General features: G+C 38.6%; 1 protein-coding gene and 1 long non-coding RNA gene across 17 annotated transcripts; one reads left to right on the top strand and one right to left on the bottom strand.

Moving 5' to 3' along the window:
* Positions 1–6,927: 6,927 nt before the first annotated feature.
* MK (mevalonate kinase) lies at positions 6,928–21,131 on the top strand. Of its 14 annotated transcripts, XR_016056756.1 has the most exons (7): positions 6,928–7,226; positions 7,387–7,633; positions 7,880–8,133; positions 8,703–9,116; positions 19,141–19,232; positions 19,411–19,570; positions 20,643–21,131. XR_016056756.1 is itself a non-coding variant. In XM_011626587.3 (6 exons), exons 1-5 carry the CDS (start codon positions 7,091–7,093, stop codon positions 19,527–19,529), a joined length of 1,170 nt encoding a protein of 389 aa, XP_011624889.1. In that variant the 5' UTR covers positions 6,928–7,090; the 3' UTR covers positions 19,530–19,570; positions 20,643–21,131. The 14 variants fall into 14 exon arrangements, 4 of the variants coding, with proteins under 4 accessions (XP_011624889.1, XP_020525443.1, XP_020525446.1 ...); XR_016056763.1 differs by lacking the exon at positions 19,141–19,232 and having other exon boundaries at positions 7,880–8,120; XR_016056757.1 differs by lacking the exon at positions 19,141–19,232 and having other exon boundaries at positions 7,880–8,120; positions 8,632–9,116.
* Positions 21,132–21,459: 328 nt separating this feature from the next.
* On the bottom strand, positions 21,460–26,915 carry LOC148781564 (uncharacterized). 3 transcript variants are annotated; one of them, XR_016056767.1, is made up of 2 exons: positions 24,112–26,915; positions 21,460–22,644 (listed from the first exon to the last, which is right to left on the bottom strand). It is a non-coding gene; the product is annotated as an uncharacterized LOC148781564 (long non-coding RNA). The 3 variants fall into 3 exon arrangements; XR_016056766.1 differs by having other exon boundaries at positions 24,851–26,808; XR_016056768.1 differs by having other exon boundaries at positions 21,530–22,685; positions 24,851–26,805.
* Between the last annotated feature and the right edge of the window lie 535 nt (positions 26,916–27,450).

Genomic DNA, 27,450 nt, shown 5'->3' with positions numbered 1-27,450 from the left:
ATATATAGAAAGTGATTATAGGGGCCGGTTCGCACATAAAAAAATTGGTGAGCCAAACGGCTCAGATGAGTAGTCGCAATTGATGCAGGGTTCTCTCTCTCTCATCTCAACTAGGCAACCTCTCTCTCTCATCTCAACGAGACAACCTCTCCCTCTCTTATCTCACCTTCTCTCCTTCACGCTCTGCTCTATATAAACCAAACCTGAGGCAACCCTCTCTCTCTACAGAGCAAGGGAGATTAGAACCCCTCTCTCTATTGAGAACGCTCTGTCTCTTCCTCAAAGCACAACGAGGCAACGTCACTCTCTCAAAAATCAGTGAAGCTTAAGAGGATAGATAACAAAGAACAATCAAACATGCACCATCCTTCTTGGGATTTCAACATTACAAAAGAAACAGTCCAGTGGGTCATGACTCACAGTTCATGCAGGGGATCATTAGTGGGTCACCAAAGTCTAGCCAATAGGTAAGGGGTCATAGTCTCAGTATAAGGATTTCAGGTCCACCCCTTGGAGGTGAAACCAAAATCATTCTGATCTGATGCAATCCATTGCTGCACATGGGTATCTCTCGCACATGCACAAGCTTCACCTTGAAAGATGGTTTGCTTTCTCGAAAACGACTATCAATGTGCATGACGTGGCCTCCATTATACACAAGGGTCACACAGTCCATCGGCTCACTCTTCTGAGCATACTCTGACCTCATTAAGGGATAATCCATCTAACCATCATCAGCTTGTTTCTCTATACCTAAGTAACATGGGTTTTTCCCAACTAGACTAACCTAGCACGTTAAATGCAATCCAATATTAGCAAACATCATTTGCTTAGTATGGTCCACACGAGACCACACTCCTACTGAGTTCATGTTCCACTATATACAAGCACTCATAAGGCCTTTACTGGCCACACACATCTAATATTTCTCACTTGGCCTTTAAAGGCCTTACATTCTCTCTTCCTTAATTTCTCTCATCCTTATCTCTCTCTCATGTCTCAAAAAATCATTAGGTGCATGCCCTTTTACAATAGAGTCCACTATCATTACATCTGTAGGTATATAGCTAATCTCGATCTCTCCCAATTGCATTCTCTCTCTCAAGCATTTTTCACTTATTCTCTCTCAATACATTAATCATGGTTTTTGACATCAATCTTTTTACAAAGGATTTATGGAAAGCAACGCATCTTTCCTTTTATTGCTCGGATCTCATCCCGAACATGGTCGTAGTCCATCCTTTATGTCACATTGCGAATCATGGACATATTGTCGCAGAATATTATCTACCATCATCGCATGGGGTCGTATCTTCATGGGCTCAAAGGAGTTCTTTAATCAAGCTACTCCCTTCTATAGCCATACAACCAACGAGACAAATCCGGGTTCCATGGGTGAATAACATTATAGGTTGCTATTTCAACTAGCCTATCAAACACTAGCAGGTGTTCCCATTGTAATCTTTAGTTTGTCTAGATCTTTCATAATAGAGTATCTGAATATCCAAGCAACTAAAAAGAATTGTTGGACTGTAGCAGCCCCCACTCAATTATTGCACATCTAATGTATATATTATTAGCATTCTTACACATATATCTTGCGGTAGTATAGCAAGTATTATGCAATAAGTAATTCAATGCCCGTTGGTTTCATAATATGTAAAACTTTCCCTAACAACAAAGGTTCAACCACATTAGTTTTCTTGGTAGTAAATCCATACAAACCAAGTTATCTAATCAATCACAACACGTGTTAAGGAAGCCTAGCAAGATGGCATTCCTACAACATTCTCTATGGTTCAAGCTCTTAGGTAATCGATGATTCTAAATAACTAAAAATAAGGACCAAGGCAAATGGGTATTTAAAAACCATTGCATGAATAAATGACAGTTTTCTCCCAAGTTTATAAATACCTTTAAGATACAATGTTTCTCTCTTTAATCAAAATGCTATTGACATGGTATATATATACATTCACAAGCAACAGTTAGGTAATAGTATGGTTGTGGTGCTTACATATTTAAATGAGTCGAACTCATCTCTCGTGTTTCATATTTAAGATCATAGTCATTGATCAAACCACATCTCGATGTGTATTACTAAGTAGTTCATATTCAAACACAATGAGGCATAAAACCACATGGTGTTCATAAACCAACTTTTTTAAATTTGTTAGCACATATCACCTAATGTCCATACGCTCTATATACATTAATAAAATAAATAGCCAAAATATAACCAAAAAATTATATGAAACATAAAATAAGAGGTTACTAAATCATCTTTCCCGATATAACTTTATTATGTAAGGTGGGATAGATTTCATCCCTCAAAATTATGTAGTGTGGTACCTAGGCTTTCTTGATTCTTTACTCTTTCTTGTAGACTAGTTTTTGAGATATTGGAAGAGCACGCAATTGATGGAGAATTTATTGGTTATCAGTTTTACCCGTTACGAAGTGTCCATCTCTTCGGCATTTAGATTCTCCTTTTCTCACGCCGTGAAGAAATATTCTTCCTCATCCCATTATTTCAAATATTATAAATTTGATTTTCTCACTGATGTTTAGCGTTTCTATACTACCACCAAGTCTCTCTATATATCCATTGATTTTGAAAAAACTAAGATGCTTTTATAGGTATTGTGTTTCTTCTTCTTTCTGTTATTCTCATATTGAACACTCTTTACATAGAGTGTCATATCTCGCCAACTCTGTATTACATCTCTTTAAAGTTTTACTATTATAAACCAACTCATGACACACAATAAAACTTTTAAATAAGCCTTAAAAAGGTCTCCATTATAAGGAATCTAAAGATGTGCATTAATATGTCATATCTTTTAATTTATTGCATAATAGAACATGAGCATCCCATAATAAAAATATAATAACTCTCAATTCATAAAGAGTTTATTTCTGAATCCTTTGAAGTATTGAAACAGGCTCAAAATACAAAATAGTGCTCAGTTCAATCCCTAAATCACACCATTTAGTGGGGCTACGATTTAGTGACATTCATATCACAATACAACTTTCTCAATAGAAAATCAAGTTGTGCACCTCTCAATAAAAAATTTGTTTCTCTCAATCATCAAATAATTTCATCCTGAAATCTTTTGCGTTGAAAACTAGACATAAAAACATAGTGTGAATCCTAAATAATAGTTTTCTTCAGATAAATAAATATGTGACTTTCACATCACAAAATAAATCATACTGCGGAATTTCTAAGATGAACACTATCTAGTAAAATTGTCTTTTCTCTCTACCCTCATAGAGTTTCCCTTTCAAACCAATTTTATTTGAAAGTAGATACAGAATGGTAATGCATGTTTCCACAAGCCTCATATCATTCTATTAAGTATGCTTACTCTGTTAAGTATGCTTGATAAATATAGTTATTCATATCTTAATGAAGAACTCACCAAATTGTAAAAAATTCCAGATGACCTCTCTTTAATCCAAAATTTTTATTCCTATTTTTCCATAGATATTTCTATTTAAAATAAATTTTATTAGAAATTAGATTCAAAATGAAAGTCTAAAAACTTAGTGTGGGATATAAAATATTATGTTAAAAATAGAAATAAAATCATGACTTCCAAATCTTTGAAACAGTTTTCGTTGCAAAAAATAACACTTGCGCACCTTTCAATAAAATGATGATATCTTTCAAACCACAAGGAGTTTCTTCATGAAACTATTTTTATTTAAAAGTAGACTTAATTTTATGAGTTACAGTCAAATTTTGCCTAAAAATAAAATCATATGCTTGGTGAAAAAATTTATGGAACTCAATGGCCAGTTCTTGGATTTTGTTAGGTCATAATTGATGAGTCTATATCTCTCAATTCCTCTAGGATTTTCTATTGAAATTTTGCAGGTAGATACTATTATAAAAAGGGAAAGGTTTCTATACTTTTCCTACAACATAGAAGTTCTATCCTCCCCCTATCATCCAGCCATCCAATTTTGATCAAGATAGCCACTCACTGTTTGATCTTAGATCTGATGTTTCAAAGTATTTTATTTTTAATTTTTTTTTATACAAATTGTATGAATATGAAATTTGGTACGTCCTATCTTTTCATTGGGGCGCACCTATAAAAAGTATCAAAAATAATTTTTCGATAAAATATAATGACCAAAATACCCTTTGAAATTTTCAGGGGTATTTTGGTCATTTTATTTTATTGAAAATATTGTTTTTATATTTTATCTAGTGTAAGTTTAATAGAAGAATGGACATACAAAATTTGGTGTCAAAATAGTTTATAGAAAAAATTAAAAATAAAATAGTGTAAAGACATGACATTGCGCTTGGGGCAATGTTAGCCCTTTATTCAGAATGGACGGTTGAATAAGGGGAAGTATATAAGTTTTATGTTGTAGGAGAAGCATAGAAAGCTTGCCTTTATAAAAAACATATAATATCATTGAAGTATGCAATAGAAAAATACATCATATTTTTTTCATATCACTGTTCCAAAATAGCACAAAATACCCATTCTGCAAAGTGCTTTTTTGATATTTGAATATACCAATAATTCTTAATCGAATGTGTATTACTTGACTACCAAAGTCATTAACTTTCTTATATCTCAATCTCAAGCTAGATCTAGATTCAATAAAGAGAAATTACTATTAATGGCAACAAGTATCAATAGCTCTGATACCAATGAAAGAAGAACTCGTGTGATCTAGCTAGAGTATATAATACTTTTTTTTCTTTCTTTTTAAATTCTTTTTCTTTTCTTCACGGCCTAGATCACTCGAAAGTAAGTCTTTTTACATTATAATAACTGCAAATAAAATAAAAATAATAATACAATAGGATCTCAAGGACTTGAAGCCATTTAAAAACTTTTCTTTCAATAACAAATAAAAAACAATACCTATGCGTAGGAATGAAAAAAGCAATAAACAAATAAACAAGAAACAAACGATGGTGACGGAAATTACCTCAACTAGGCTTCTTATACCCCACACTAAGTCACCACTTTTCGATAGTGCGGGATATAATGATCAACCTTCAATCTCAATTGAGAAAGAAAGTTTTGAACAAATCACACCAATGGAATATGAACTCCTTTGATCACAAATTCAATAGCTAGGTGAACCCCCTTGATAAACTAGTTTGAGATAAAAGCTTTTCTTTCTACCACACCCTATAGATTTAGCCCCATTGTGAGATGAGAGATGATGGGAGACAAGAGAGCAACCATGAGAGAGATAGAGTGGGGCGTGCCCCCCTTAAGGTTTTTTTTATAGGAGGGAGAGTTTCCAGGATGAGAGAGAAGTTTCATTCTCTATTTTTATAAATTCAATTTTGATAAATAAAATATCCAGATATTCAAAAAAATTCAAATAACAATTATAAAAATAATATATTATTAAAATAAACAAAATTAAATACTTTAATGGGAAAATGATCCATATAGTCTAGGAATAAATATCCACGGGGGTACTATATGTCCAACTGCAAACTAACTACACATACTTTCTCAAACCGACCAAGGGTTGCCCATGACCCACAGTCAATGCAGGGGATCATTAGTGGGTCACCAAAGTCTAGTCAATAGACAAAGGATCGCAATCCCAGTATATGAATTTTAGGTCTCATTTGAAGATGAAATCAAGATCATCCTTACCTGATGCAATCCATTACTCGATGGTGCACATGGGCTATCTCTTGCATATGTACACGTTTCATCCTGAAAGGTGATTCGCTTTCCTGAAAATGGCTATCAATATGCATATTGTGTGATGGTATAAAAGGCCTCCATCACACACAATGATCGTATAGTCTCGTGGCTCATTCTTCTGAGCATACTCCGAGCTCATCAAGGGATAACACATCTAACATTCATCGGTTTGTTTCTCTATGTCTAGCTAACATAACTAGACTGACCTAACACGTTAAATACAGTTCAGTATCAGCAAACATCGTTTGCTTAGTATGATCCACACAGGATCACACTCCTAATGAGTTTATGTTCTACTATATAAATCTTTTACAAGCACTCATAATGCCTTTAATGACCGCATACCCCCAACAAAATTGTATGGAGAGGTGAGAACCAGAAAATCAACACACAGTTTCACTTCTTCTTCATCGCCATAATGCAATATGAGAACTAGAAAATCATATCAAATAGGGGATTTGCCCAAAGCTATTGGGATTAAACCCTGATATGGATTTTCTCTTACATGTAAAATGAAACCCTAAGCGAGTTTTGTAGCGAACTAGTTAATGGGGTTTCCTTCTTTCTATTTTTGAGGGGAGAAGGGTAGCAACACTGCAAACCGGATAGTTGTCTATTTCAGGTATGATTAAAGAAACCCTAATTTAGGGATCAAGCAGCATGGATTAATAGCCAAAACCCTAAAATGGTAGTAGAGATAAACTCAATATTTGAGGATACAAATTTTTTTCTTTTCGGTAGGAAATGTATTTTTTTTAGAAAAATAATACTACAATTTTCATTGACCAAACACAAAGGTTAAAATTTTTATTTTCGAACTTTATCACACATGCTGTCAAATTTCACCTCCGATGGTTATAAACAATTGTGACCATATTGTACAATTGGTAAATGGTCTCATATATGCTCTCGTTAAAAATAAAAAATGGTATTCAATTTGTTAAAATCCTTTTAAAAATAGAAAAAGATATTTAATTTAAAAAAAATTTGTAATTTAGATGTAAGGAATGGAAAAGTTATTCTCACTCATTTTTATTAAAAAACTGAATATAACTCGTCTTAAATGTTTTCATCAAAATATAGTGTTTTCCCATTATTTTTTCTAAAAAAGTTGCATTAAACGTTTGACTAAAAAAGGCCAAATTTTGGAGCGCGAGAATGGGACCACCAAAGTGAATATAACTCGTTTTAAACGTTGAACATTATACTTGGCCGAACTAGCAGAGTCTCGTACAGTTGAGAGAACAAACTGCGTTTTGAAAGAGAGCTTGTGTGTGGGTGGCAGGAGTATACCATACATTCTTATTCCGTTTTCTCTGTTTTGTTGAAGCTTGAGTCGGTGACCTAGAGAGAGAGAGAGAGAGAGAGAGAGAGAGGGAGAGATGACATTAATGGAGATTAGGGCGAGGGCTCCAGGTAAGATCATCCTTTGTGGAGAGCATGCAGTTGTCCATGGTTGTGCTGCAGTGGCGGCTTCCATTGATCTATGTACACAAGTTCTCCTTCAAAGCTCCCAAGGTACTAACTTCTTGGAAACCGAGAGAGAGAGAGAGAGAGAGAGAGAGAGAGAGAGAGAGAGAGAGAGAGAGAGAGAGAGAGAGAGAGAGAGATTGTGTATGTTTTGTTGGCGACTGTGCTCTGTTTTCATCATATGATTATTGGGCTTTTCTTTTTTCAGATGGTGATGTGGGTTTACTTCAACTTGAGCTCAAAGATCTGAACCTGCAGTTTTCATGGTCGATATCTAGAATTCAAGACTTTCTCCCATCGGAGACTCTTCCTCTTTCTTCGAGTGTTGAGTGTTGCTCCTCCGACATGATGGAAAGACTCATCGCTCTTGTTGCAGAGCACAACATCCCTGAAGCCAATATTGGGCTCGCTGTTGGTGTCTCCGCCTTTCTCTGGTTATACATTTCCATTGCTGGGTTAGTGACTCTACTTCTCTCTCTACATTTCCAACCACTAATGGGCAAGTAACATCTTTCCTGATCAAATCGACACACCCTATTTACTCTCTGGCCTCCCCCCCCCCCCCCCCCCCCCCCCCTCTCTCCTCGGACATCTCCAAGCCTTGAAGCTCTCTCCGTACATCTGCAAACCCCCCCTCTCTCTCTCTCTCACACACGCATACAAATGTGTTTCTTTCTTAATTGGGTGGTTTCAATGTTCAGGTTTAAGACCGCAAAAGCAATTGTTACTTCAAACCTTCCTATGGGCTCAGGTTTGGGATCATCCGCTTCATTTTGTGTTGCACTATCTGCATCACTGCTTGCATTGTCAGGGACCATAAGTTCGGCTTCAGATCAGGATGGTAATTTGGTGCTTGGGGAGAGAGAAAGAGAGTTGGTTAATAGATGGGCCTTTGAAGGAGAACGAATCATACATGGAAGGCCCTCTGGAATTGATAATTCTGTAAGCACATTTGGTATGTGAAGTTTAATTAAGCTTTCATTCTACACCCAATGAATCTATTCTTGCTCTATAAGTTATCGAGATTTAACTTTGTAAGATCGATTTTGAAGATGGAAGAACTGTGGGAGTCGGGCTTGGGCGTGGGGTTGATTGGTTAGTGGGTGACAATTGCAATACTACAGCCTAAGTTTGATTCCTACCGCTGAACTACCCAAGAACCAAAAAGAATGGAAGAAAGTTTTTATTTTTTATCAACCACCCATTTACCAAAACGGAGATTATGACTATCCCAATGATTTTAATTTTTACCATGACCTGTTAATGTGTATAGCATTGAGGTCCTCCGATACAGATTTCTAACTGTAGTCTAAACTCCGTATTTAGGCCACTGTATTTGGCTGAGTTAAAATGCAATGGATTTGATTCTAGTTTTTCGAAACCGCTTCAGATTTTTGCATTGTTATTAGTTCTGTAAACAATCAGATTGTGACTTACTTTTCTTATGTGATAGACATCCTCTTCAATGCCATCAAGTTGTAGAGCAATTCAGGTAAATATTACCATTATATATTTTCATTACAGGTAACATGATCATGTTCAAATCCGGTGAACTAACTCGAATAAAAGCCGGCTTACCCCTCAAAATGCTCATAACAAACACAAAGGTTGGGAGGAACACAAAAGCATTAGTCGCTGGGGTTGCTGAGAGAGCAGGTAGACACCCTGAAGCCATGTCTTCAGTGTTCAAAGCAATTGATGCAATAAGCATGGAACTCTCTACCATAATCCAGAGTGGAGCATCAGATGATCTCTCCATTATTGAGAAAGAGGAGAAGTTACAAGAATTGATGGAGATGAATATGGGTTTGCTTCAATCCATGGGTGTGAGCCATGCATCCATAGAGATGGTTCTCCAAACCACCTTGAAATATAAACTAACTTCCAAGTTGACTGGGGCAGGCGGTGGAGGCTGTGTTCTAACTCTTCTACCCTCATGTATTCATGTTCTTCTCCTCTTTACTTTTGTTGTTGCTTCATGCTTAGTGGTTGTTGCCATGTTTTATGTTACATCTGCTATTGCCTTTGTTACATATTTATGCTTCCGTTGTTACATATTTATGCTTAGAAAACTACGATGTCTGCTTCAATCCCCAAAATTACCAAATAAAATCAATGCGAAGCCTACACGCTCCGAGTAATTATTCTATTGTGTATATATGAGAATGGGTTATTGGTAATGTTCTTTCTTTGTAGATGGGAATTGGGTCTCATTAGATAAAGGCTGTGCCAGTAGAAGTTTATTTTGATGCTTCCAAACTTAATGCTGCTCTGAATTCCTGATTGAAGTGCTGATTGTTGGATACTAGTGATAAGAGATAAATCATATTGTGATTAGCTTTCTTGTTCTCTATTTCTAGGGTTTACAATATTGTTAAGTGATTCATAACTCGATGACTCTGGCTTCGACTTAATCAAGTCACTTGCTAGGTCCTGGTTCAAAACCCAGAGATTTGCCAAGAGTATGACCGAGTCTTGAATCTACTCTATACATAGACTCGTCGAATACGACTCTTGCGAGTCCAATCCTAAGTCTTTGTTTTCAAACACCTATATTGGGATTGTGGCAGCACAGTCCCAATACAACACCGGTTAGGAGGTGCAATTTGGTTCAAGTAGAAAGCTCTAAAAAGGCAAGCCCAAAAGGACATGGATGGAGGTAGTGAGAAAAGGTATGGGGACTTATCGAGGGTATGGCCCTTGCTAGAGCAGAATGGTAGAATAGTATTTGTGTAGCCAACCCAAATAGTTGGGATAAGGCTTTGATGATTATTATTATTATTATTATTATTATTATTATTATATTGTGATTGTCTATTTGTTCTTATTTGGTCTGCCATGGCCTTTGCTCCAGTGTTTTGACTCCTGGTTAATAAGTGGGAGGCTCAATGTTTCGAGTGTGGCCTCCATCTGCTTGCCCAAAGCCAAAAAAGGAAAGAGGTCCTTGTTGGTCATAATGGAAGTACAAGAAAGTATTGCATGTGTGCATATTCTTGTGATTTTCTGTATCTTCAGTCTTTGTAAATTCCACATCTGGAGCGTAGTGGAGCGACTCTCCCCCATCGCTGTCGCTGATTTAGTGATTGCGTGTACCCACATTAGCACTCTTCTTGAATCTCTGGGATCATTTTGACTGCACTTTGTACATAACTGTTTTACATCCTATGCTTCCCATACTTATCTGGAAATGACCAAAGCATCCAATTCACATCAAACCACTTGTGTTCTTTATACTCTTTAGGAATATTCAAAAGGAAAAGCTCCTTAGTATTTCTTGGAGATAGTCTAACACTTGAATGTTTTGTTTTGTGAATGGGATGCCTCTCATTTAAACCATTCAACAAATTTGTTTATTGTTTTCCTTTGATGTATTTTTCTCATGCTAGTGTTTGAACTTAACTATTAATTTTTCTTTTTGCTTCAGGTTCTCTTTCTTTGTATGGATGTATGTATGTTTATGCATCCATATGTCTTTGGTGGCTCTTGCAAGGTAGCTATAAGCCTTGTTTGGACTTTATATATTCCCTCTCCCAAATCAAATCTGAACTTTTTGAATCATCATTGCAAGGACAATGAGGGTTTGGAAGTTCAGATTCCATTTTTTAAAAAATCAGACTTGTGAATACAGTGGGAAATTTGTTGTTTCATGCGAGAAGCATGCAGTCCAGTTCATGGCGCTAAGATCGAACCAAAGTTCTTTGTTCTCAAAATAAGGTCCAACCAAAGTGCTTATTCACAGGTGTTGAGATTGGCATCGCATGGATTTGGTGGTGCCCTATTTGTAATAGGGATCTTTTATTTCTATATATCCATTGATGAAAGTTAAATGCAGCTGGAAGTGCAGAAACTATGATTTAGTGTGCAGTTTTATGAGGTTGTGAAATGAAATGAGTTCTTGACTATCAAGTTGACTATCTTGGGTCAATAATCCTGGAATTGAGGAAGATGTCGCACAAAATTAAAGTTGGGTGGACTAAGTGGAGATATGTAAACGGAATTTTATGTGATCTCCGCATACCAATGAAGCTTAAGAGCAAGTTCTATAGGACAGTTGTGAGATCATCTTTGCTTTAAGGGTTGGAATACTGGGCGGTCAAGAAACAACATACCCATAGAATGAGAGTAGTTGAGATGAAGATGTTGAGATGGATGAGCAGCAAGACAAGAAGGGATAGAATTCGAAATGAATGCATTCAGAGAATTTAGGTGTGGCACCAAGAAGGTGATAAGATGAGAGAAAATAGACTTAGATGGGTTGGCCATATGTGACACAGACGCAGTACAACAACCATCAGGAGGTGCGAGTTAGTTCAAGTTGAAGGCTAAAACAAGGCAAGAGGTAGACCCAAAAGAATATGGTTGGAAGTAGTGGGAAAAGATACGGGGACTTATAGTCTCATTGAAGGTGTGACCCTTAATAAAGCTGAATGGTGGATCAATATTTGTGCTGTCGACTCTAATTAGTTGGGCAAAGGCTCTGACGATGATGATGATATGCTATCTTTACACTGCACTTCCCCAAATCAAGTTCTTGTTCCAAGTGGTTAGGTTCGTCCTGGAGAAGTTTTAGTGCTCAATAATCAAACTTCTCTATGAATATAAGCAAAATTTACTATTGTTCAAGAAAAATGATTTATGCAAATGACTGTAACCCCATAAAAGAATTCCCATCCAAGAAAATCGTGAGCTATTTTGGGTCACAATTTCTGGACTTTCTAATGTGCTCTTCCTTTGTGAAGATTCCTTTTTGAGAAGTGCTTTTTCATTGCTAAGAAGGGCCTCATTTGCTCATGATCCTTAATGTTGAATGCCTTCTTTTGGTGTTCTTTCAATTCTTGAAAGTGTCTGCATTGTTTTTTGGATAATGTCATCCACACAGGGCAAGAGTATTCAATTATCCTTGTAATTATTCCCTCTTTTCTTATCATCATAAACTTTGAGTAGTCAACGTTGCTCTTCTGGAAACCAATCTCTTTTCATTATACAACTGGAAAATTTTAACCATTGTGGAGATTGTTTTCACTTATAAATAGTCTTCTTCAATTTGCTGACTTTCCCTTTCTCTGCATACTGTGTAAAACTGTTGGGGTTATGTGGCCATTTAAAGGTCTAATGAGAGCATGTACTGAGATTATTACAGGGGAATATTGGCTCCAGTGGGGAGTGTGGTCCACATTGGACTGTGAGACATTACTAATGCCGAGACTCGTCTGAGCTTTGACTGGCTATGGCCCAAGGTGATGTCTAAAGCATGTAGCCTTGGGCATATTGAGCACAAGCAATAAGGGTTTCGACGTGGGTTTATCCCTTATTGAGGTCAGAATTGTGCCCAGGGCCGTTGGCCAAGGGATTGGATGCGAGGCCTATGTGTGATGGTTGGCCGGAGAGGACAAGGGTCAAAATCCTCATCTTTACCATCACACAACATGCACACTAGATAGCCATTCGGGAAGCGGACCTTTGGATAAGGGTGTGTATTGTGTTCATGTGTTGAAGAGATGACTCTCTGTAACTAGACTGTGTTGGAAGGACCCATGGAGCATAGTGTTGGACTGGGGCCTGGACTTGTTGTCAAGGAAGGATCTGTAATTCATGGACTTGGATCATGTCTCTGTTATTTACTGGCTGACTTCGATAGTCCAATTGTGAACCCGTAAGAAGGGCTGTGGATCATGTACACAATTGGGCTAGTTTGAGAAGGTGCAGTGAGATACGGTTTCTAGAAGGGATGAAATCCTTAGTATATTTGTTATATTCTTAACTCTTTGGATCCAATTCCCGTCAAATCTTCTTAAAAATATAGAATTATATCTTAGTTATATTTTAGATGATTAAAATAAAATTTTAGACCTCTTTGGGCATTTTATTTTATTGAAAAATAATTTTTAAATAGAAAAAATCAATTTTTTAGATTTATTTTAATCAGAGAGGAAAATAGAATATTTCATGGCTTTGTAAAATTTATATTAATATCTTAAAATATTGTTTATAGTGTTGGGGGCCCATTGCGGTTCATATTGGGCCCACCACATGTGGGGGTGTGGGGTCCACAAGGGTTCCCATGAGTGGGGCATCCCACTTCCTCCTCTTTCCTATTTTCTATGGGTTGTGTAGTAAGCCATCAATTTATTTAAAATTTAAGGAAAGTGTTGTGTAGAGATTTTGATTGATTTCAATAAGAAAGTGTAGAGATTAATTGAAATAGATTTGCAAAAAGAGATTATTTTCGCTATACTATTTTTTATTGGAATGGATTTCAAATAAGAAAGTGTAGAGATTAATTGAAATTGATTTGCAAAAAAATATTATTTTTCTCTACACTATTTTTTATGGGAATAAATTTATAGAAACTGAGGGATAATGGTTCCACCTCATTCCTTTTAATTATGATGGATGATCTAAAAAATAAATGGATTAGATTTTTTCACCCCACAAGTCTCCATGATTAAAGATCAAGATTGAGTCTCATAATGATGGCAAAATCCTAACCTTAAAAACCCTATTCTCTTTGTTATATATACTCTCTATAGGGGTCTTATACTATATACCTTGACTTAGCCTCTCTCTTTCTCTTTGAACCCTAGGGCTGGAACACCCCTATCTAATCTCTCTATTTCTCTCTCTCTAACTTAGGGTTTAGGAAGTTGAGAAACCCTTGGGGTTGGCATGCCCTAGCCAAAAGGGGTGGCACACCCTAGCTCATATGTGTTGAGTTGTGCTCATGTTTTGAGCCTTGTCTAGCCCTATCATATGTCATGCTCTCTAGTATTTTTTGTTTAGGCTTCCCAATTTATGAGACAAGTTTGGAGCTAGATTCCATACGCCATTGGCAGAGGAGACCTGGTGTGGGGTGTGTGAAGTCCTTGGGGGTAACCTAAGGCAAGGTATACGGCATTGCTTTATTTCATGTCTTCTTGATTTTTATTCTAAGTATTATGTAATTTTTATATTCATGTTTTGAATGAGATTTGGTTTTGATGGAAAGCAAGTGAGAGTCCTCGGCATTCTTTGTGTTTTTTATTGGTTCATATATTGTATTAGGGCACTTGTAAGTGACCTGGGTGGTAAAATAATGAAAAAGGAAGAAAATATTTTATTTGTATTTACTTGCCTAGGTCACAGAGTCCTACTTTCAAAAACTAGGTTGAGGTATACAGTATTGAAACTTCAGTGACATTGCCGCTAGATGGTCTAAGAAGACCATTGAGGGCCCTAGGCACTGACTTTGGGCAAACAGGCTCCCAGCGAAGCCAGCCCAAAAAGGCACCCGGCTTTTAGGCCTAGGCAACTGCCGATGCCTGCCTTTTGGCCTGGGCAGGTGCGTCGATGTTACTTGATCGAGGGTGCAAAAATCCTATGCAGGGGCATGTTGAGTCATTTTTGTGACCTTTAAAAGGAGAAAACGGTTTTGAGGGGTAATCTACTCCCCAAAATCCTCTTTGCTTGGTTTTTAGAGAGATGAGGGTGGCAAAAGAGGTGCTTCAGCAACCAGCGCTTGCTGATTCGAGCCAATTTGATTGGGTGTCTGAAGGTTAGTATATTTCAAATTTTGGTTTAAGGGTTCGTGATATTATTGAAGATTTGGTTATGCTTTATTTTGTCAATATTAGTTTTTGTTTTCATAATTGTTTTCAATTTTAGTTTAGGATTTTGGGCTATTTATTCAAGGGTAAGTTTGGGTTTGAGTTTATTGACATTTTATTAAGATTGGATACAACCTTTATGAAGTGTCAATAAAATCAAGCATCTTAGGATTGATTTATGCTTTATTAGTCCTAAGATTGCCATAAGATTGAAAAGGGGGCAATAAAGTTATATATATATTTTTTAGAAGATTCACTATAATTGCATTACTGAATAATAGATTGTACAATAAATATGGTGACCCAAAAGGGTCAGTCTATAAGGAGCCCAAAAGGGTCCAAAAGAGTTTACAATGCGAGAAGCAACTCAGTGAGCGGGAAAGAAGAAGGGTGTCCACAAAAACCTAGTTCCCCTATGGGAATTCAAATAGGCCCCCTCCTTAGCCAATCAATCAGCGTTTGAGTTGGCTTCTCTAAAAGCGTGGCACCAAGAAATTCTGTGACCACTACTACATTTTTTTGATCTTGTATGAATTTTGGGAAAAAATCAATCTTCTGAAGTTGTAGTAATTCAATTCCAAATTTTGAACTCATTTATTCCAGAGTTTGAAATAGTACAACACAATAACATACTCACAAAACGAAGGTCTATGAGGCTCCAAAACCCCCTCCTCTCCGTTTGGGCTGCTTAGGAAACTAGGAACCCATCTAGGTGGCTGAATCCGAATTTCTGAACATGGAGACATATAAACTCCCTCTTACTGGTCTCCATGTGGAAAGGTGCTCTTTTACTTTTCTTTTTTTTTAAGAGACACTTTTGCTTTTAAACCGAGGTCAGTTCTTAATTGCTGCATTAGAAAGGGTCAGCCTAAAGCATCAAATTGTAGAAAGCCAAAGAAGAGAGTGGAAAGGGAGTGCACATGAACAGTTGGCCTGTGTGTATCGCCTCCTTTTTTGTTTTTTCTCCCTCTGCTCTTCCTCTCCATGGCTGATTATGAAAACCATCTTTGCCCTAGATCCTCTAAATGGGCTCTGATCTCCGTTTTTTTCTGGTCCAATTGGCTGGGCATGATAAGCTTGTGCAGCTTTGAGTGGTGGTTAAATGGAGTAGAGAGCTACAATTCAGAGTTCTAGGTCCAGTTTTGGTGCTCAGCAAAGGTCAGTCATGGCTGATTCTTCATGGACTCAACAGTTCTCCAGGCCTAGGGCATGGAATCTTTTTAAGATGCAATGTGTCCATTGAGTTTGAGATTCAGTGAAGCCTATGGAATTGGGGACCTATCCATAGGGGCCTGGCGAGGTTGATTGTGGTCATTACATTCCCATTGGTCTCTGCAGGTTTGGATTGACTTGTCAATTCATCACCCACCCAAACAAAAGCTGGCACTTGCTGCCGCCGGAATTTAAGGTGGGCACACTGAGAGGGTTTCACAACCTGAATGCCAGGATAATATGGAGCCAAGAACATGCAAATTTGGAGCTACTTGCAAGTTTCATCATCCCAGAGATAAGGCTCACACTGCAGGAGGAGTACTTTTGAATATTTCAGGGGTATCTTATACTCTTGAATGCGAAGGAATGTGCCCAGAGAACTGGATATTGCAAATTTGGGAGCACTTTGAAATTTACCATCCACCCAACTAGTACAATGATCTTATCCTGTGGATCTCCTATTTAACCCCCAGAACATTCTCTAGCAACTCCTGGTCAACCCCTTTTCCCAGGAGGATTTCCAAATTGGCGGTCCCCATAAATTGGCGGTACCAAACAAGGGTTGCAAGATCTCTCAGGGCTTTCCATTTTGATCCAGCTGTCCCCATGGGAGAGAGAATATTTTCCTGAAGGACGTGACCAACCTGAATGCCAGTTCTATATGAAGACTGCAGATTGTTTGGATTCATGTGCAAGTTCCAACTTCCAAGGGCAATGTTGATTCCTGTTCCAATTTGTATGTGAGCCCCATTGGCCTTCCTCTACATCCAGGAGAGCCTTTATGCTTATTTATTCTCATTATGGCATCTGGAAAATTTAATTTCTGCCCAGCTTGCAAACCATCTCATGGGACCCTTTACTATTTGCATACAATCTCTCGACACCTTCTGCTGATGCTCCAGTTCCTTGTTTGTTGGGATCTTCATCCAATGCTCCTGCTTGATCTCACTCTCCTGATGTTCTTTCGGAACCTGGTGGTGGAAAGTCAGGTGATGAAGGCATAGAGACCGAGGGTTCGCCGACAGATTTGGTCATGTTTCCACCCTCCCTTGAAAGGTATTTTTGGATGATGATCCCAAGGGCACAACAGTCAGCTGGAGTTTCTAAAATTGGAAATCTATGGGCTTCAATGGTCAGGATGACCTTTCTTGACTGTCACTAGGAGGCTCCTGACCCCAATCTCAATGCAAAAGTTAACATTCTCAAAAAATAGGAGGCTCCTGAAAATTTCACAAAATAAGTCCCATGAAGCTGTTCTTCCATCAATCCAGGAGCACATACCCTACCTCTTCTGTGGACCCTCATCTCTTCCGTGAGCGCAGGCTTTCTAGGTACTACTTTTTTCTTCCCAACATTTGAAGTGGTTGCTTGTGATCCCAGTACCCTATTTAAGGTCTTTCTCTATTTCCTGTTTGAAAACAATGCTGTTGCGAAAGTGGACCTCCTTGTCCGCTTTTCACTGAACCAAAGTGAGTTTTGTTTGTCATCTGCAACTCACCTGAGTCTCTCTTCAACCCATAATGGTGGAGTTTTATTCTCTGCAGTGCCAACTATTTGCATAATACATAATTTTTCAACAGATCACCATGACATTGTAGAAAGCCCCAGACCTTGTCGGTTTGTTTGTAAATAAGGAAACACAGGCTCCAGCTTGTGTCCTCGAGAGCATTGGGGTCATAGGTTCCAGCTTGTGTCCTTGAGAGCATTGGGATCATAGGCTTCAGTTTGTGTCCTTGAGAGCATTGGGGTCATAGGCTCCAGCTTTTGCCTTGAGAGAATTGGGAATGCATCTGTGGAGGCTACAGTGTGATGATTGTATGCATATAGCCTCTAGTTGAGGTGTCATGATCTTGCTCTGGTTGACACAATTTATGACACATAAGATTGGTTGCAAGATCATTGGAAACACCGAGTGCAGCTGAATCACAATTCATTTTGATGTCAAGTGTGAGAGGTATGAGGAGATTATCATAAAACCAGTTGTTTCTTGTTTTGTATCAGATAAATAAGACGAGTTGTGCCTTTGCAAAACCTATTGGAAACATGGATGCTTTGTTCATTCATAATCAAGCCAGCCACACATGTATGCTAATTTTCTCATCAAGTCAGTTATGAAACTCTCAGACTGCCTCTGCCATGGCCAATTTTTGGCATTTCAAACTGCTCATTGCTTTTTCTTAATTTGATCTTATAAATGCTTTGTTTCTCTTAAAAATACATAAATAAAATAAAAAATAAAATTCTTTACCTCTAGGTAGTGAATCTATGTCCCTTTTCCCATTTTTCTCTTAAGCCTTCTTTTCTCCTGCATAATTTCTCCACTCAAGATATCACATTGCTTCTTCATGGAAGACCATCTGATATCAGAAAGAATAGCAAACGAATGTTCTAAACTAGGATGTCGGGGCATGATAAACAAAACAGGGTATAAGTTGCCCTTTTGACTGCTACATAGCAGAAAAAATGATTTATTTATTGGTTTATTGGCAGAGAGAAATTTATTTATTGGTTTATGCCTCTAATTAAATAGTGATCTTTATTGGTATTGAACATAGACAAGTGAGTTCATATGTTCCATATAATTAGCAAAGCATCCCTGAGTTCGTTGTCTATGATTATCTTTTTGCCTTTTTTTTATCTTGATGTACACACATTTTCATCTCATCCACAAGATAAATATTCATTGTCAAGGTAATTTTTAAGACTATGATGATTACAGTTAATTGCGCTTTATTAAGAAGTTTTGTAGAAATTCCAAACATTGCATCAGTTTTAGATGATTATTAATGTGCCTCAAATTAAGTAGCCAACTTTGTTCCAGATTGGAAGGGATACATAATTGTTTTTTATTTATTTCTTTATAGCAAAGTTCTAGGTCATAGACATAGATATTATTTGAGTTCTGGATACAATTAACGGCTTTCAAGTTAATTACAACGAAGTTTATTTGTATAAAAAAAAAAAAAAAAGATTTCTCATTGACCCTACAATGTAGTAAAATCATATAAGTAATCTTTGCCTATTTCACTAATCTTGCCTATTGCACTTGCACTTTTGCTTTACCAGTGTTTTTACAAATTCTAACCACTCTATAGACCCTCTCTCCTTGGTTGCTATGTTCCTTCTGGTGCGTCATTTTGTTGGAAAAATATATTATAATCTAACAGACCATGGAAATCATAGTCCATCAAGATCATACTTCCAAATGATGGATGATGGAGGGATGGTGGGGCCTACTATTAGGTCGTTTCCTGTTCTGGTGTGTCCCACTCTCCGCCTTCCTTTATTTTATTTTACAATAATGACCCCAATGGACTATGATTTCCTGTAGTCTATTGGAGCATAGCATACTTGGCCTTAAATATCTGAATTTCAATTCTTTTACTGATTCTTTTAGTGCTTCCGTGCCTTATGAAATCCTTTACACCATGACTCAGTGCTACCCAGCAATGTTGTGGAGAAAGTCATAGCTGTGCTCGAGTCCCATGGGTTCCAGTGTTTTATAGCAGCAATTGGTGGTGGAGGTGTTGAAGTTTGTGTCAACCATCGCTTGTGACTTGTTGGTAGCAAGCAAGAATATTTATTGAGAGAATCAATGTAAGCTTTTTCCCCCATGACCCTTGATGACTTATGTTGAATGAATGCTTCTTTTGCTCATACATCCTTTTTTTATCCTGACTAACTTATTGCATTTTATAAGTTTTATTTTCCATATAATTGTCTAACTATTAAGAGTTAATAATCTGAATCCTTTTTTTATTGGTAAAAACTGTCCTAAATAAAAAATCAGCAGCATAATATACAAGACGGGTTCCAATATCCTGGTTGCTTGAAACCCAATAGTTGTCGCTTGAACATAGTTATCAAGACTGGACTTGACCTTCCAGTCCAACATCTTGGACCGTCTAACTGGTGCCTTGGCTAGTCTAGTTCAAAGTTAGAACTGGTTTGCTTGAAAACTAGCCAAAATCAATATTTGAAGGTATTGATTGGTCCAACGTAACCATTTTGACTATCATTATTAGAATTGGACTAGCTATCGAACTGGAAAGGGATTTGATCCAATCACCTGTCGAACTGTTTTGACCAGATTTAAAAATATAGATGAGAAGAATAAGAATAATAGTTTCAATTACGAAATAGAGTAGAAAATTTTTTCTCAACTTTGTTTGGCTGATGAAAACCTAATGGTTTTATTGGCCAAAATTGGTTGAACACTGATTTTTACTAGTTTTCAACCAAACTAGGTTTTTGACTTTAGATCAAACTGGCAAGGCATGCGAACAATCCGGTTGGACTAGGTGGTTTAGTCCGGTATTGATAACTAGGGCTTTGGTTGGTTAGACTGGCCAAACGAAGCTAGACATTCGTTTATTGTAATATTTCTTTTTTAAATTATTATTCTTATTTTTATTTTTTTTAGAATCCGGTCTAGGTGCAGATTGGATTGGTTTTAACTGGATCAAACCCCTCAATAGTTCAATGGCTAGTCAGATCAACCATTGGCCTGACATGTATTTTGTTGCACGTTTATTACCTATAAACTATTAGCGACCAATTTCCTCCCCATACATATCATTGGCACTAATCCATACAAATCCAAAATTTCTTCTTGTGTTCATGCGAATATGTCCTTAATCTCATCCATACGGTTCTTGTCAATCCAAAGGGGATGCTTGTAAAAATGTAAAGCACCAGCTTGGACCTCTACCCAACTCAAGTTCAAAGAGAGAACAAAAGAAGACAATCTCTCTATCACCTGAGATCACTTTTGTATCAGTAGTTATACTGTACACCTTTGGGCTATGGTATATGTTGCAACCCAAGAACAACCATCGGCTATTCTTCTTGATGAAAGGTGAAAGGGCAACCAGCTGAATTTCCATTGGGGGCTATGTTTGGTCTCCTTCATATGTCATCAAGGAAGTGTACTTGATCACCATTGTCCATATTGAGGATGGAATGGTAGTTATCTCCATGGTGTGTCATTACCATACTGGCCTATGATATGCTTACCCTTTTTTTTTTGTTGAAAAATCATGTAAGAACATGTATCAAAACGTGTTACATGAACCAAGAGAATGGTTCCTTCATATGTCGTCAAGGAAGTGTACTTGATCACCACCGTCCATATTGAGGATGGGATGGTAATTGTCTCCATGGTGTGTCATTACCATACTGGCTTATGATTTGCTTTTTTTTATTTTGTTGAAAACTAATGTAAGAATATATATATCAAAATGTGTTGCATGAACCAAGAGAATGATTTCTTCCAAATATTGCTACAACCCACCCAAGCCATATATCTTGGGGCAACTCAGAGAAGATTGCTACAACCCACCCAAGCCATATATCTTGGGGCAACTGAGAGAGAGAGAGAGAGAGAGAGAGAGAGAGAGAGAGAGAGAGAGAGAGAACCAGATGTCCTTGGGGTTATGACAGAGGGGCGTAGGGCTATGAGCATAAGAGACTAGTGGATAAAGATGTTTTTCTTTTTTGGGGGAGGGGAGGGGAGGGGAGGGTAGGGTGGAGGGGAGGAGGGAGAGAGGGAGAATATACAGAATCAGCACACCACTAGGGCATTCTACAAGATTCAATTACTTCACAAACAATTGCATGTATATAAGGGGAAATCATGTTCAAAGTTATATGGAATGCCACTAATCGCTCCAAAACTGGTACAAGTGCTCTCAAACTATCCTTTGGGAGGCAACGGGCAATGGCTTCACGAGCATTATCACTTTCATTTGAGAGGAAGGCAAGACGCAAAGCTGCATATGCTTCCACAATCATCTTTTCTCCTTCATGCTCCCCTTGCAATATAGCAGCTTCATCAACCCAAGGCGATATATCATTCCATCATTGACCGTCTCGCCAGCTCCTTGGTTGGCCCAAATGATGGAGCATAGGAGAGGAATAGCAGCCTGACGACTCCCCCCTTGCCCTCTTCGAATCTTCCACCATCTGGTAGTAGAACACTAGCAGCTGCAAGCTGTGTTCTGTTTCCAGTGTCCTCAACTAAGTTTATCAGCACCCCAAAAATGGCAACTAGTAACTCCATTTCATGATCACTAAGATAATCATAGTCATTCTGATCCAAATCACAGGTTTCTATTTTCAAGGACGGTGTAATATCTTCATTATCATGAGATAGAGATAAGGTCAAGTGAACTATTGGGAAGTGACCAACTATTATTGTCAAGTCCTCCACAAGCTGCAATTTCTTTACAGCCCACCGAATTGTCATTTGTAAGATTCATCAACACTTCTATAGCCGCACGAAGGCAATAATCCAGAATGTCCTCTTCTGCAATCATAGAGGAACATGAGTCCACAGAAACATGACAGGCCTTGCCATTCACTGCTTTTCCATTAATTCTGGTCGCAAGCTTGAGTTCATGTTCATCATCCAAATCTGTGTCGGCATTGACTGTATTCTGACTATGAGATGTATGTTTATATATCGATGAGAGCTGCTCCCACTTTGAAGTTTCCATGTCATACTTATCAAATGCAAATGGATCTTGGCTGTCCACAGACTTGCATTCAACATCTTCAGACAAGCACCTCTTACCCAGGACAGCTGACTTTTCCTTTTGACCTACCATTTATAGAAGATATTCTCCCATTTAGACCTTTAGCTTTCTCCTTGGAATGAGCAGGCTCCTTTACTGAAACATATTAGCCCCACATGAACTAGCAGTCATAGAATCTGTAACAGAATACTCTGACTGTAACTCAAACTCTGATAGTCTCGACAAACTTTGTGGCTCATACCATTTTTAATTAAAATGGATGCTTTCTCCTTTTGGGATAACTCCTTGTAGACATCCCATTTTAAAACTGAGAAATTCTGTGGTATTCTTGAACCCTTAGGACCACACTATTTCGTAGAACCCCTGAACCATAGACTACCATAGTCTATAGGTCCCTATCCCATAGTGTAGGACCCTGCATAACCTTATTTTTGATAGAAAATCAACCAAAAATAGTAAAACACTTCTTTTCGATCCAAATTTTGGCAGGAGATAAATCAAGACCCCATAGATCACCTCGGAATTAGAAATTTCTGATTTCGAATAGATTTTGTGTGGGTGGCCCAACCCAGATTGGCCCCTTTGACCCGAAAACCGACCATTTGACCTTTTGGACCCTTCCCAACCAACACTGGCCAGATTCAATGAATTTGGGCTAGGCGGCACCATTGGTATTTTGACCCCAAAACAAAAATTTGAAGTTGTCAAATCTTTTGAAATTGGTAGTTACCTGTTTCAGTGGATTTTCAGCCTTTAAAAACGCATTTCAAGATCATTTTAGGGTTAGACCATCTTAAGCTAAGTACCCAAAGAAAAACCCTAAAACTTTGAGAAGAACAGTGATAGTAGAAACTCTAGATATAGGCAAAACCTTTGGCAAACCTTAGCCATTAAACCTGCAACCTTGAGATTAAGAAAAACCTTTTTACCAAGCCAAGGCTTGGTTAGTATTGAAGAGAGACACGGAGGATCCACGATGGAAATTACAACCGCGGTCTTGATATAGACGTGGCCTCGAAGCCTCGAGTTTACTGGGCCAACTGGCCTGGCCAGGTATTCTTTTATCTTCTTTTCTTTTACTTTCAGTTATATTTGTTAGATCTATGATTTCATTCGCATTTCAGTTAGCATTTCTTGTTTTTGGAGCAAAGCTGGTTCTATCACCGATCTAAGAGCAAATATGTTTGTCATTGAACAGATCTAACCATAGATTAGAATTTGATTGACCCCACTCTTTATTACTCTTAAATAACAAGTTTGCGATTCAAATGTGAGTGATCTTCATTCGGAGATCGTCTCAATCTACATCGTGAACAATTTTTGTGCCCACCGTGGGTCAAATTCAAGCCCAATTGGGAGGGACCATCCAAATGAAGATCGCTCAGATCTGAACCACAAACTCGTTATTTAAGGGTAATAAAGAGTGAGGTCAATCGAATCCTAATCTAAGGTCAAATATGTTCTAAGACGAACAGATCTGCTCTAAGATCAGTGGCAGAGCAAGCTTTGATCCAAAAGCACAAAATACTAAGCGAAATACGAATGAAATTCTAGATCTAACAAAAATTACTAGAAGTAAAGGAAAAGAGGATAAAACAATACCTGACCGGGCTAGTTGGCTCGGTAAACCCGAGGCTTTGAATCCTCGCCCATATCAGGACTGCAACTGTAATTTTCGTAGTGGATCATCTGTGTCTCTCTTCAATGCTAACCCAGCCTTGGCTTGGTTGAATGGTTTTTCTTAATCTCAAGGTTGCAGGTCTACTGGCTAAGGTTTGCTAGAGGTTTTGCTTGGATTTAGGGTTTCTACTCTCACTGTTCTTCTCTCAGGTCTCAAAGTCTCTGGGTTTTTTTCTGGGTACTCAGCTTAAGATGGTCTAACACTAGAATGATCCTGAAATGTGTTTTTAAAGGCTGAAAATTCACTGAAATAGATTTGATAGCTTCAAATTTCTGTTTTGGGGTCAAAATATTTGGCAGTGGTGCCACCCAACCCGGATTCATCGAATGGGAAGGGGCCAGTTTGGGTTGGGCGGGGTGCCACCTACACAAAATTTGTCTGGAATAAGAAATTTCTGATTTTGGGGTGATCCATGGGGTCTTGGTTTATCTCATGCCAAAATTTGGGTCGAAACAAAGTGTTTTACTATTTTGGTTGATTTTGACCAAAAATAGGGGTTCTGCAGGATCCTAGACTATGGGACAGGGACCTATGGACTATGGTCGTATGTGGTTCTGGGGTTCTATGGAATAGTGTGGTCCTAAGGATTCAAAATTGCCTGTTTTAAAATGGGGTGTTTACACTCTTCAAGAGAACCAGTTGGCTCTAAATCTGACTTACCTTTCAACTCTTAGAAGCCATCAAATGATATGATTTTCCTCTACTCGAGGAACTGGGAGAATCGTGTTTCTCAAGCAAAATAACTCCTGAAATTATTTTGATGGCACTCACGATGGGTCCAACAAAAGGTAGTGGTGATCCCAGACATTCCAACTTCCATTCATCTCCAGAAAATGATTTTGGTTCTCTTTACTAAGAAACATGGCATTGTTGGAGGACAATCTGTCCATGAGCCCCACCTTCTTGAGCAGGCAGCAGTGGACTTCTTTTCTTTTCTCTTTTCCAAACCTCTGGGCCCTAGGCCCATCATGGAAGACTTATCCTTCTCCAGCCTACCCCCTTGTGCTGTTGGAGAGCTAGAAAAACCCTTCTCTGAGGTTGAAATAACTCCAGCCATCAGTGACCGTAGCTCTGACTGGGCCCCTGGCCCAGACGGATTCCCCATTGCCCTTTTCAAATCCTTATGGACCACAATAAGGCATGATATCATGGCCTTTTTTGAGGACTTCTACTCTCGAGGAACCATCCACTAAGGGATGAATGCAACTTTCATGGCTTTGATCCCTAAGGTCGAGGGAGCAAAAGAATTAAAAGATTTCAAACCCATAAGTCTAATCAACAACTCCTACAAGATCCTGGCCAAAGTCCTCGCCTTAGATCTGTCCTCCATTGGGTTCTGTCTCCGACCCAAGAGGCTTTTGTCAAAGATCGGCAGATCTTGCACGGGGCTGTAATAACCCATGAGTGCATCCATTCTCAACACATCTCCAAAATTCTTGCTCATGAGCAAAATTGATTGGGAGAAGGTGTATGATCACGTAGACTGGGAAATCCTTGATGAGACCCTCAATAGAATGGAATTTGGTGCGACTTGGAGGAAATGGATTCAAGGTAGTATTGCAAACCCATCCTTCTTGGTGCTCATAAATGGAACTCCTAAAGGCTTCTTTCGGGCCTCCCGAGGCCTTAGGCCAGGCGACCACCTATTGGCCTTTTTGTTTACCATAATAGTGGAGGTTTTCAGCGTTAGCATGTCGAGAGTGTACTTCTTGGGCCGCCTCTCGGGCTTTCAAATTGGTAGATCTGGCCAAATAATTTCTCACCTTCAATATTCCGACAACACCCTCCTCTTCTGCAGTGCCTACCACCAACAAGCGGCACTTTTGCTCTTAGTCCTTCGGTGCTTCGAGTTTGCCACCGGTTTCAAAGTTAATATGGCTAAGACTAAAATGATGGGTTTTTACCTAGACACTCCCTTGGTCCAAGTTTTGCCAATCGTGGGGTTGTGCAATTGACGACATCCTCTCATCTTACTTGGACCTTCCCCTTTTGTCTTACCCTTCCAAAGCTAGACCAGTGGAGCCCCATCATTGACAGGTTCGATAGCAGGCTTGCTGGATGGCAAGGACGATTCCTCTCTCCGGCTGGCAGATTAACCCTCATAAAAGCCACACTTGCTAGCATCCCTCTTTTACTTATGTCGCTTTATGCCTGCATCTGTCCAAGCGAGATTGGAGAGACTCATGAGAAACTTCTTATGGTCAGGTGAGGGAGCCCATAAAGTTCACCTAGTCTCTTGGGAAAAGGTTTGCACTCCTAAGACCCAAGGGGGTCTCTGTATCCGAAATCTTAAATCCACAAACCTTGCTCTGCTTGGCAAATGGTGGTGGCACGTTGCCACCCAACCATCTCACCTCTGGAGAGAAGTGGTCTTCGACAAATATGGTCAAGGTGATCATGTGTGGATCCCATCCTGCAGTACCAGCAGCCAGCGAGATCCATTCTCCGATGCGGCAATCTCTTTTTAGAGAGGCTGTGATTTCGTCCAAGACTGGATAATTGTGTGACTCTTCTGGTTAGACGTTTGGATAGAACACCCCCTGAGAGACCAGTTCCCGTCCCTCTTCAGAATCGCAGCCGAGCCTCATGCCACAGTAATCCACAGCTTCACTATTACTGGGTCCTCAAGAACTTGGAACCCAAATTTCAAGAGATTCCTCACTGATGACAAGATCATTGCTTTCTCAGCCCTATTCGCTAGCCTTGCACAAACTTTTATCCCCCTAATAGTGGAAGATAATATCATTTGGACCCCTAATGCCTTTGGGATTTTTACTGTGGGGTCTTTTTACCATTCTGTCCACTCCTCAATCTACCCCCCCTACTGTTACACCCTTCCATCGCTGCCAAAGCATGGTTCTCATCAAATTGGGTCAATTTACATAAAAGAGTTATTACTTTGGAAGAACACATAATTTTGTGAGAAATATGAGTCCAATGACATGGATGATTACGAAGAAGCGAGAAACATTAGCCGACAAACACGCTGACTGATGCACGCTCGAGAATGAAGATTGTTTGGGAAATGAACAAAAGGTCTTAATGGGCATGAAAATGACAGATGGAGCAGATAAGCAGGAAGAAGTGCAGGTTTCACTTGGTCCGTTCAAGAGTGAGAGATGTGAAGGCCTACGTCTTCTAAATTCTCACTCGTGTAAAATATATGCTGAAAATATGTTACCGTGTTTTGAAACCTGATTGGTGGTTTGGATATCTGCGTTGGATCGTTGGATCGGCGATCTAGAGTGGGTTTGGATATG

This window comes from Amborella trichopoda, chromosome 6 (genome assembly GCF_054954075.1).
Source record: "Amborella trichopoda isolate Santa Cruz 75 chromosome 6, AtrichopodaSantaCruz75HAP2 v2.0, whole genome shotgun sequence".
Lineage (NCBI taxonomy): Eukaryota > Viridiplantae > Streptophyta > Magnoliopsida > Amborellales > Amborellaceae > Amborella > Amborella trichopoda.
Note: the sequence above shows the minus strand (reverse complement) of the source record. Positions and strands in the feature narration are given on the sequence as shown.

What these genes read in the sequence shown, in the direction of transcription:
- MK (XM_020669783.2), top strand. Translation starts at nt 7,091, where the DNA reads ATGACATTAATGGAGATTAGGGCGAGGGCTCCAGGTAAGATCATCCTT. An exon ending in TTATACATTTCCATTGCTGG is followed by an intron (nt 7,634 to 7,879) that starts GTTAGTGACTCT and finishes TTCAATGTTCAG; the next exon opens with GTTTAAGACCGCAAAAGCAA. An exon ending in TCTAACTCTTCTACCCTCAT is followed by an intron (nt 9,117 to 10,602) that starts GTATTCATGTTC and finishes TTTTTGCTTCAG; the next exon opens with GTTCTCTTTCTTTGTATGGA.